The sequence below is a fragment of the Lissotriton vulgaris genome, chromosome 11, assembly GCF_964263255.1.
Source record: "Lissotriton vulgaris chromosome 11, aLisVul1.2, whole genome shotgun sequence".
NCBI lineage: Eukaryota > Metazoa > Chordata > Amphibia > Caudata > Salamandridae > Lissotriton > Lissotriton vulgaris.
In genome coordinates this window covers 1100316848-1100328864 of record NC_141699.1, presented here as the reverse complement: position 1 = coordinate 1100328864, position 12017 = coordinate 1100316848, and the positions used below count along the sequence as shown (strand labels likewise).

Sequence of the window (12017 nt, the reverse complement as noted above, 5' to 3'; positions counted from 1 at the left end):
ACAGTATAGCTGGTGATGACGCAACTGAGGCGGTAATGTCGGTGAAGGTGGTAATGGCGGTAGCAAAGGGCCGAGGGAGCATTACAGTGTGGTTTGCAGAAATAAAAGAGTGCCTCTTGCATTGCAACGCAAGTGCTCAGCGGGAGGCGGAGTAATACATCAAACGGCAAATAATTGGCATGAGGGGAGCGGGCATCAGGCCCGGTTCTAGAGGGTGGGCCGGGTGGGCCAGGCCCACCCAAACATGAGCCTGGCCCACCCAAACATGATGTGAGCCGTTTTTTTACCCCCATCTGTGTTCAGGCTGGCTCTCCTGATCCGATTCAAGAGGCCGCTGCAGCCTCTGCGCAGCCCAGCACAGATTATCGCGGCCCATTGTCACATATAGAATGATAATGGGCCAAAGCCAGCAGTCACAGCATGTGATGGGAGCTCCGGCCCTGGCCTTAGGGCGGAGGTCTTCAAACTGTGGGTCAGTGGCGGCAGTCCCAGGAGGGTGCAAATGCCTCTTTAAGTACTGAAGAATGAAGATGGCCTGGAAGAGCAACTTTTTTTTTTGCATTTCTAGACTGTCTTCATTTAAAGTCAACAGCTTTGCTAAAAACAACACAATATTTGATAAGTATTTTGTTGTATTTTCACGTTCAGCAACTGCACTTAAAATAATGCTCACGCCTACAAGTGAGTAAAGAGGTGTTAAATAAATGCACATTAAACTAATTGATGGGACACACACATCATGAAACTTGGTTAATGTGATACCCGAAGATGACTGTATGAGAACAGTCACAAAATTGAATCCAGGATGGTGCAGTGCATAATAGTGACGTGTATTTATATAGTTTTGCGGTCCCAGCATGTAACAGAAAGCAATGTGAATATGCAGGGCATTATTCAAGAATTGTAATAAACACTATATGACATAGGTTGCCACACAATGATTATGTGACCAGGGCCAATGGAATTATGTGGAAGGGGAGCACCATAGACAAATTATGCAGTATAATGCAGCACATTGTTTACTAGTATAAGTTAATTATTTTGATTTTTTTTTTTACTTGGTAGAACCATCTGGGTAAAGATTTCACCCCATTAGTACCAATTTAACAGCCAAATGCAGAAATAAGCTACTGAAAGTTGGCAAGTTACCCTTTGAAAAGGGCTTCCAATGCGCGCAAACACGCCCCCATGTTTTGTAGTAACTTTTGATCCATTTGAGCTTCAATTGTTTTTTAAATCTGCATGTTATACTGCACGTGGTGGATTATGTGGCAAATACATAATGATGTGAAAAATGTCACAGATGCAGAATCGCATAATTCCAGCAGCCCTGTATCAGATAAAACAAGTGCTTTAGCAGCAGTAATAGCTAACCAGACTGTACCTATTGCAGAAATTTTTTATGACCATTAAAAGTACACGTTTTAGAACTCAACAACCTTACATTGCCTCTAAAAAAAAATATGTTTTTGTCATCATGATGCTTCAAGTTATTCCATAAATGAAATCACATTACACCCCCTCCTTGAACTCACACACACCGGTACCTCCCGGTACCCAGTAACACATCTGGGATGGTTGTTTTTTCCAAAGGGTATGGGAAGTCTTTGTAAAATGGGCGCCTTAGTCCCCATACCGCAGCCAACTTGGCCTCTGTTTACATGCAGATGTCCTTTCAGGTGAGTTGAGAGGGTACACGGGAAGAGACCCTGCATTCAGAAGTTTGTGGGTTGAGTGGTGCTGTACGCGGTGGGGATTGAGTGGCGCTGTAGGCATTGTGGGTTGAGTGGTGATGTAGGCGTTGTGGGTTGAGTGGTGCTGTACGCGGTGAGGATTGAGTGACGCTGTAGGCATTGTGGGTTGAGTGGTGATGTAGGCGTTGTGGGTTGAGTGGTGCTGTACGCGGTGAGGATTGAGTGACGCTGTAGGCATTGCGGGTTGAGTGGTGATGTAGGCGTTGCAGGTTGAGTGGTGCTGTACGCGGTGGCGGTTGAGCAGTGCTGTAGGCGTTGGGAGTTGAGCGGTGCTGTACGCGGTGGGGATTGAGTGGTGATGTAGGCGTTGGGGGTTGAGTGGTGCTGTAGGAGGTGCACGTTTTCAACAGGCACACTCCTTCAGCCGTCAGTGCACACTTTCACCAGGCACACACCACTATCCGTCACTGCACACTATCACCAGACATACACACCACCAGTTGTCAGTGCACGCTTTCACTGGGCACAAACACCACCAGCCGTCAGTGCACGCTTTCACTGGGCACAAACCTCACCACACCTCAGTGCACGCTTCCACCAGGCACACACACCACCAGCCGACAGTGCACGCTTCCACCAGGCACACTTCCACCAGCCAGCAGTACACACTTCCACCAGGTACACACACCACCAGCCGTCAGTGCACGCTTCCACCAGGCACACACACCACCAGACGTCACTGCACGCTTTTACCAGGCACACACACACTACCAGCCATCAGTGCACAATTTCTACAGGCACACACACCACCAGCCGTTAGTGCACACATAATTTGTTAACGCATCCACAATTAACTATTGTAGCAATCGCAGTATGGCGCACTTTACTTTTAAACATATTCATCTAAAGCGCAGCATGCCACCATTGCTACAAAAATACATACACATTTTTTTGGCCTTCAATTTATTGACTTTTGTTGCAATTGGTGTTGCAATATTTAGCAATGCTAATAGCTCAAATTTAAAATATTTCGAGACCTATTGCATTGTAAATGCTTGTTATTATTATATTGACCATGGATGCAAGGCAACAATAAAAATGTCCAGATAACTGATGATTACTGATCCTGCTGGAGAGCAATCCTTTGTTGGTAGTTTTGAAATGCAGATCAACTGTATTTTATGTGGATAGCTCAGTGGGTTACTGTCTTTGTCACAGGGATTCTTGTTTTACTTGCAGCTCAGAAGTTACAATCCTAACATAGAATAGTGACCCATGAACTATCATCAAAGAGCTGCATACAAACCTGAATGGTTTAGTTAGAAGTTCACATTTTGTTTGTGTTGAGATATAGTTAGAACTTCCTCAGTCTTTCATTATTCTAATGTTGCTAAAAAGAGTTAGCTTGGGCAGATATACATTTTTACTAGTATAGCCAACCCACCAACCATTAGGGTATGCTTTAAATCCTGAGTTTGTGCTTCTCCAGACCATACCCTCTTAGAATATATTGCCCACCAGTATGGATGACACGAGTCCTACACTTTCTAATCCTCATTGGCTTATGCGACATTCCCTACAGACGGATTTACCTACTTGCATCATTCATTATCTCTATATAATGTGTGTGTGATGTGAAGTACTGTGACACCCTACACTGATATGAGTAGCGCTATACAACAAATGAAATGCATATGAGAGAGGGGCTACAGAGGGATCAAGGGCACTGTTGAAGGGTGGTAGTAATGGTATCTACGGATGAAGAGGTCATTGGTGGGGCGCCAAACAAGACTTTCGCATTAGTGCTAAAGCCGGCCCTGTCATGCCCTTTCGGTTTTTGTTTATTTAATTAGCTGTCAGGTCATGAGTGCACAAAGACTGTTTGGTCGGCCCTCTGGGGCTGCCCAAACTAGTCATGCCCACTCTGTCTTTCTCCATAGAGGCTGCATTGGCTGCAATGCAGCCTGCATAGAGAACATGGCCTCCACATAAGGCCCTGGCTGGGCAGTGTCCCGACCAATCACAACACTGCTTGCAGCGTTGTGTTTGGCTTTGGGGAGGGAGCCAGGCTGCCTGCATCTTGTTCCTACCAGAGGCAGGAGAGCAGGAGCCGAGAAGACGTGGGTCCCAGCCAACGGAAACGTAAGCTATATTTTTTAATAATAATTATTATTAAATTAAACACCACCCCACGTGCCCCCACCCCGCATGAATCCCCTGCCCCGTCTCCCTTGCCCCGCGAGTCATGCCGGCCGCGAGTGCCGCAGTGGCCCACCCTAATGCACCATTGGCCCACCCAAATAAAAATTCCTGGAGCCGGGCCTGGCGGGCATGCATTCCTCTGGGTGTGCCACGGATATTTGTGTAACAAGGTCAACCAGAGACAAAGAGTTGAGGTTGCTCCGGAGTCCCGGCCTGCCCTGCGAGCGCCTTTCGGGGTACAGCAGGCTAGGGGGCCGTGTGTGCACTGCATGTACTGTTTGAGGACCCCAACGAACATTTGTGTTGTGAAATAGGATTTCTCAGCAGGCCCAGGGAGGACCCGCCTCAAGATAAGGCCTTGTATTTTGCCACACGTGCCTCCTGTAAGGGTCAGTCCTAAAACGTCAGACACAGGTCCCATCTGGGAGATGCAACGAGACAGAAACAGACTCACCTGAGGCGTTCACCTGCCAGTCACCGCCGACCCACAGAACAGTCAGGAGACAGACCCACCGCATCCTGGAAAGAAACAAGAGGGGGCGTTAATGATGAATGTCAGGACCCCCAAACCAGCAGTCGCCACCCCTCCCCCCTCTTTTAATCACCAGCACCGACGGCTCCCAACATCCCCTCGTGCACCGTCTCCCGGCCTGCGCCTGTCCATTACTCAAGCTCTAGATCTATAGCTCCTCTACACATCACCAAAGTTCAGCAGCGCTATTTGGAACGTATGCCGGAGCACGTCTGGGTGTCAATCTGTCAGCGGGAGGATGAGTGCTTGGGCACCTTTCAGCAGCAAGGTAAGTTATAAAGCGCCTAAACAAGGGTGTCAAAGCACTGGAAGAGACTGGCCTAAAATAGTGGGGGGGGGGGGGGGAGGGTTGTAGTCTTCTAAATCTGGCAGCTCCTGGTAAGATATAAAGCTGTGGGGAGAGGGGGCATGTCTCCACAGGATCTTAAACAACCACAGATGGATAGAAAGGTTCCCACCGACCCTCAGGGTGGAGAGATAATGGAATATCCGAGATAAAGTGCCCCTCGTGACGTCACCAGGTAGCAGGACTGAGCAGGGCCAGCTCTCGCTCGGTTGCACAGACCATGTCTAGCTGCCGTGGAAAGGGATAGGGTGGGCGGGGGTGGGGGTTGGGGGGTGGGGGCTGTGGGAGCGGAAAATATGTGCACAGCTCAATGATAAGCCATAGGGGCAGCGGATGTATATATTCCTTGGAAGGCCTCTGGGGACAGCAGTTGTTATCCAACACGTCTCCAAAAACCGAAAACATTTTTCCAGACCTGCTGGCCTTCTGACTTGAATATTCCACACGACCCATCCATCAACGTGTCTCAAATTGTGTGATCCTAGGCAAATATTTTATTTCACCAAAACACCTCTTTCTTCATCTCCACATAAAACAGCGCCTTCAGATATCGGAGCTCAGCGCGTCTGCAGTACAAGAAACTCCCGTGCTTGGTTCAATAGGCTAAAGTTTTGCTCTACGTGTATTAAAAACAGTGGCGTCACTAGGGTTGGTGTCACCCGGTGCGGGTAACTCATGGTGTCACCCCCTCACAACTTACCGGATGGACCATCGCACCCTCTGCCTGCACCATCTCACCCCCTGCCTGCACCATCTCTCCCGTAGCCTGCACCATCTCACCCTCTGCCTGCACCATCCCTCCCTCTGCCTGCACCATCTCACCCTTTGCCTGCACCATCTCCCCCTCTGCCTGCCCCATCTCCCCTCTGCCTGCATCATCTTTCCCTCTGCCTGCACCATCTCATCCTCTGTCTGCACCATCTCACCCTCTGCCTGCACCATCTCACCCTCTGCCTGCACCATCTCTCCCCTCCGCCTGCACCCTCTCCCTCTCTGCCTGCACCATCCCTCCCCCTCCGCCTGCACCCCCTTCCCCCTCCTGCAGCTCTTTTAACCCTTTCCTCATCGCCTTCTCCCCCCAACCCCCCATGGTTTACCCCTCACAGTTCTTGGCTCTTCAGAAAGTGACTAAAATAAACTTATTAAATGTGCTTTGCATTCGTGCACTGGCAGCAAAACAATATGAAACTGCTGCCTACGTTCTCACAGGCAGAACGGACAAGATTGCCCTTACAAGTTACCAGTCTTGACTCATTGGCAGTGGAGTGAATGTTAAAAACGAATATCACTTTGCCTGACGCGCAAAATATATTTTGCACCCTCAACTTTCATATATTAAAATTTTTCCGTCAACATGGCAGTTACTTTGGGGACTTTTTATTGTATATAAGATAATAAAGCAGACTTACAGAATGCGTCCTACACTAATCCTTAGCCAACACACCGACATCAATAATTTATACCAGTGAGCGTTGGTTCTGCGCTCCGCTTTGCTTATGAGGTCAGGCTTAGTGGGTTGTGGCACTTATGAACCATTTATTTAGCAGAGAGTGCCTTTTTTTGCCGAATAAAATCCATGCTCTGTTGCGCTATATTAAAATTTTCCAAATATTTCTTACTCCTTCTGCCCACGTTCCCTTGCACGCAGATAACAAATGGTGGGTCATTCCGTCATTTTATATGCTCATTTATGCATTTCTAAGATGCCAAAAAGGTGTTGCAGTTTTAATAGGAGACATGTGTTCCTGAGTATGAACGCATGATTAGTGCGTGCGACACTTAGAGGATACATTTAAATACACACACACATAGCTGCCAAGGTTTCAGAGCGCGATGTGTGACATTTTCATAATTTAAGTGTAATTATGAGTGACATTTCAATGACTATGAGTGACACTTTCTACTGAGCAAAATCAAGCAATGAATGATATACATATCAAAAATTACACCCATTTGAGTATAGCTGCTAATGTTTCAGATTGTGTATGTGTGGCATTTTTATAGATTCAGTAGATTTATGAGAGACATTCAACAACTAAATGTGTGGCACTGTCGTGCGATCAAAATCATGCAATGAACTCCATGGAAATAGACACATATCAGAAATCACAGCAGGTGATTTTAAAGCTGTTATTTAAGTTCTAAATAATCAGCACACTCCACTCCCTGCTCCAGTTAGCAGCTGAAACATATGTAACATAGGAATATCTGTGACCCACTGAGTTATCCACATACAATACAGTTCAATACAATATGCTGGGAGACCTTCTTTGCAGTAGGCATATTAACCCTCTACCTTACCTAATGGTGAGAGTGAAAACTGCCAGTAGACAAATCTCTGTCCTCTCTCCAGCGGTAAACATTAATCACCTGCCTTATCTCTGACTTAGCAAGTTCACCGCGTTGGGAAAATAAAGGCTCTGCTGCTTCGAAGTGTCACTGTCCAGCGAGGATGTTAAACACTTTGCACTACTAAGAAATCAGCAAAACTGCTAGTTTAGATAAAACTTCCTCCTAAGATAGCCCTGCATTCACAGTACGGACAGACAGCATTAGTTTGCCCATTTCCAAGGAGCTATGTTGAGCTGAAGCCCCCTCCCCATTCTCGTAACAAACATTTATAATGTCAGCAGTAGCAGATTAATAAATTCATATCTGACTCGCCTGTATCTCTTTACAGCTGTCAGAATGATTGATCCACGGAGAGGAGCTGGTGGTGTGGCACAGCGGAGATCGCTTGCCTGCTTCTTTTTCAGAGAGTCAGAGAGCGAGCCCTGATGCACTGCCTTAGCCCCTGCTCTCACTATGAGACTTATGCTGGCCTAGTGACTGAGTCTGGGACAGAAGTTGGGTTCTGCCAGGGTAGGCAGGGGCACAGCAACAGCAACAGCACAGGTCCAGGTCTGGAGGAAGTGAGCAGGTGGTCAATCCTCTAAATCTAGGTGATGCAGCAGGGGATTTCCTGGGTGCCCTGGGGCCCGGCTGGCAGCAGGAAGTTCGACATCCCGCCACAGCACGCGCGCCAACCGTACATGCCTCCTCCGCAACAATGTGTCAATGTGGGACCTGCCGTGACCCGGTGAAAAGCAACGGAAAGCAGCTTGGCGGCGCAAGTTTAAAGAGCTTCTTGTTATAGTAAATAAAGTATTTTATGCCACAAAAAACAGACCGGCTAATTGATGCATTTCGGTAGGAAGATAGGTGCCGCTGCAGACAGCACTTACACACGAGCAGCAAGCGTCTCTTCCATGGCACCGACACTCCGGTGGAGAGAAAGTATGGGAAGGTGTGAATCCTCAATCCACCACCCTTGCTTGTCCCTTATAACATTTCTACGATGGAAATCATAAAAGCAATACGCTGCACTGACTGTCTACTACTTGGAAGTGCTGCGCTTTTTCCAACCACCGGAGCACACTATATAGCAGGCACAATTCATGTTATCAGAGGAGCAGTTTTAACACTGTGACAAGGGATCTCTGTCACTATATTCGCACAGTAGCCGCCCGCAAACTAGTTGCGCTGCACAGCGTCTTGAAAGTGGTCATTAATTATGCTGCAGCGCGTTTCAGGTACATTTCTGTTAAACTGTAAGCAGTGAGACACACAGAAGACACACTCGCCCTCACCTTTGAGCAGAGCTGTGTTACACAGCGTAACGTAACCAGATGGTGTCACCCCATGTGAGGGGTGTCACCCGGTGCGGTCCGCACCCCCCGCACCCCCCTAGTGACGCCACTGATTAAAAAAACTAGCCCACATATAGGGTACACATGACCCCGGGCTTGCCTCCTAGTCCGCTAATATCATAGTCATCAGGGTGGGGGCGGGAAAGTTTCTCAGTTCATATTTAAAAACTCACTTTTAATAAATATATTACTAGAGTATTGTGTGGTAGCGCACCTTCATTTACAGACAGCATAGTTTCAAATGAAATGCAGTTTTACCGATAAAACTATATAGGTACAAACTGTGGAAATCTAATTTCATTACATATTTATCATTTACTCATCACCAAGTATTCAGATTTGTGTTGATCATTAAAATATTTGTTTCCACCTCACTTCACAATTACAAAAAAGCGCTCTCATATCTAGTGACATATTTTGAAATATTTGCCAGTTCATTTACAAGCTCTTTGAAGGTTGCGCAGCCAGCACAGACCCTCAGACAGGCTGCTTTTCTTTCTCTGAATGCAAAGCTAGAGGATTTTGCAAAGTAAACACCAATCTCCAGAATAAAATAAAGGCAGTAATTTGTCAGAAGAGCCAGCATGACATTTGACCTCTGTCTCTGAAACCACAGCCAATGTGACGAGCTAAAAAACAAGATGTAAAGGCCTCGTTGTCGGTCATTCACCGTCTGAATGAGCAGAGCCCCTGCTGTGTCCAGCTCCCCAGACGGACCCTAAAAATAGCTCCACCCGGTGAAATCTGTACTCCAGGCCTGGACACCCGTCGCATCAATCCAGTGTTACACCTGAGAGTTCTGCAACAACAAAAAAAGAGACGAGCAAATCATACAGAATAAACTGCAGGTTCGACTTCGAGCAGCACTCATCCTTCCGAGGTCGGTAGTTGGGCGGTGCTACATTGGAAGGATGGGGCTGCTAGGATCCTAGCCTGTGGGGTGCAGGCCACACGGGAGCCAGTACAGCGCCCATTGCATCTTTCAATACATTCCTAGGTTTCACAGTTTACAGCATGGTCAGGTTAGAGTAATTGTACGTTTTCAAAGCTGAAAAGCGTTTTTATTCAGAATGCAGGGCACAAAGTGGACATCCATCCATCCATCCATCCATCCATCCATCCATCCATCCATCCATCCACTCTGCCATCCATCCATCCTCTCTGCCATCCATCCATCCATCCATCCACTCTGCCATCCATCCATCCTCTCTGCCATCCATCCATCCATCCTCTCTGCCATCCATCCATCCATCCTCTCTGCCATCCATCCATCCATCCTCTCTGCCATCCATCCATCCATCCTCTCTGCCATCCATACATCCATCCTCTCTGCCATCCATACATCCATCCATCCTCTCTGCCATCCATACATCCATTCTCTCTGCCATCCATCCATTCATCCTCCTTCCCACCCTCACATCCATCCATCCATCCATCCATCCATCCTCTCTGCCATCCATCCCTCCTCCTTCTCACCCTCACATCCTCCATCCACCCTCTCTGCCATCCATCCATCCTTCCTCTCTGCCATCCATCCCTCCTCCTTCTCCTTCTCACCCGCCATCCATCCATTCATTCATCCATCCATCCATCCATCCATCCATCCTCTCTGCCATCCATCCCTCCTCCTTCTCACCCTCACTTCCTCCATCCATCCATCCTCTCTGGCATCCATCCATCCATGTATGTATGTATGTATGTATGTATGTATGTATGTATGTATGTATGTATGTATGTATGTATAGGCATTTATATAGCGCACTACTTACCCGTAGGGTCCCAAGGCGCTTCGACCGCTTCAAAACCCTTCCTGGCTTCCCTGAGAGATGGTCCCTTAATGGGTATCTCCAGGGTGAGACCAGGCATCCCCGGCGGTCTGGTGGGGCCGTTAGTGAAGATGAGGCAAGCTAATGCCCAGAGTTGCCGAGTGTGATCGCTGATCAGAGTGGGCACCGAGGCGAGAGAATTATCGAGTCCGCTGACCCTGGTCCAGAAACCTGCCGCGCCGGGAATCGAACCCTGGTCCCGGGCCGTCCTCTGCTCTCGGGTCTGCCGCCTCTAACCAGTGAGCATCCATCCATCCATCCTCTCTGCCATCCATCCATTCTCTCTGCCATCCATCCATTCTCCTTCCCACCCTCACTTCCTCCATCCATCCTTCCTCTCTGCCATCCATCCATCCATCCATCCTTCCTCTCTGCCATCCATCCATTCTCTCTGCCATCCATCCATTCTCTCTGCCATCCATCCATTCTCCTTCCCACCCTCACTTCCTCCATCCATCCTTCCTCTCTGCCATCCATCCATCCATCCATCCTTCCTCTCTGCCATCCATCCCTCCTCCTTCTCACCCGCCATCCATCCCTCCTCCTTCCCGCCATCCATCCATCCATCACTCACTCACTCACTCATCTACCCGATGGGCGCCCCTCCGTGCAGGAGGTCTGTGTACATGTGTGTGGTTGCGGCGTCTGCACACGTGTGGCTAGCGTGCACTGGGTGCCAGTTCCATGCATGCGCGGGCACTGCGTGCGTCATTGTGCACCTGCACACACGACCACAAGCCCGTGTCTTGGCGAAGACTTTAATTCAAAGCTGGGCCCCCGGCAGACATTTTAATGACAGCGCGTGATTTTACTGGGGCAATCAGCAATGCAACACAGCAACCCCTGGAAAAACAAAAACAAAAATAATGTGAATTCCTAGAACGCGCCCCAAATCCTTCCTTCCGACCAGCATTGAAATGGCTTCAGGCGACGTCAACGAGAGCGCTCGAGGCGCTTCCTGGAACCCGCGGGGCTTCTCGGCACCCTTTGTTCAGCGCAGCCTCGTTGACAGCAGAGTCGGTGTAATGAGTCGCGCGCGGCGCTACGGGGGTCTCAAGGACTCCAGCGCGCTAAGGGGGAGGGGGGGGGGGGGGTCTCCAGGAGCCCGGCAGAGACGCAGCTCATTATTATGCCACCCAGGCTCTCTCAGAGCGGGCCTTTCTCAGCTTCTCTTTCTGGTTCTCACAGGCGGCAGCTGGTGCATTAACCAGCTCCGCTATCCTACAGGATCTCATGTCTAACTTAGGACAGGGCCTGCATTACATATAGGGCGCACCGGGCCAGCCTGCACCGTGGTGCAAGGGTGCACGGGGGCAGCCACGGTCAGGGCTCGGATCCCAGCGCAGCCACAGATTCGAACGTGCCCTGGGGCATTGGTGAAAGGCAACTCACTGTGCAAGCAACAACCGGGCCTGCATTTTACAAGGTGGCAGCTTTACCCCCAAAAGGCCTGCGGAGGCTCTTGGGACCCCTTATACCCACTTTCAAGGGGGCACCGAGGGTGAGTTAAAGAGACAGGCAGTGCAGGGTGGTAGAAGAAAGAGGCGAGAGGTGGATCCAGACCAGGCAGCCTCGGTACTCATGAGATACAGACAGGAAGTGAGAGAGGTGGAAGAAAGAGGCGTGGGGTGGAACCCAGGCGGTGATGGGGCCTGGGCATTCAGTGACCCTGGCATCCTCGGTCCCAAAGCCCTGGCCTCAGATGCATCAAACAGACAGGACCTCATC

The 12017-nt window shown here is 49.1% G+C and overlaps 1 protein-coding gene across 2 annotated transcripts in view; it reads right to left on the bottom strand.

Moving 5' to 3' along the window:
• IL1RAP (interleukin 1 receptor accessory protein) overlaps positions 1–12017 on the bottom strand; it is a 305541-nt gene that overhangs the window by 183006 nt on the left and 110518 nt on the right. For both annotated transcript variants that reach the window (XM_086944629.1, XM_086944630.1), the window contains exon 2: positions 4351–4415. In XM_086944629.1, the coding sequence (XP_086800755.1) occupies positions 4351–4414 (64 nt within the window). In that variant the 5' untranslated portion in view covers position 4415. The remainder of the gene's footprint in view (positions 1–4350; positions 4416–12017) is intronic.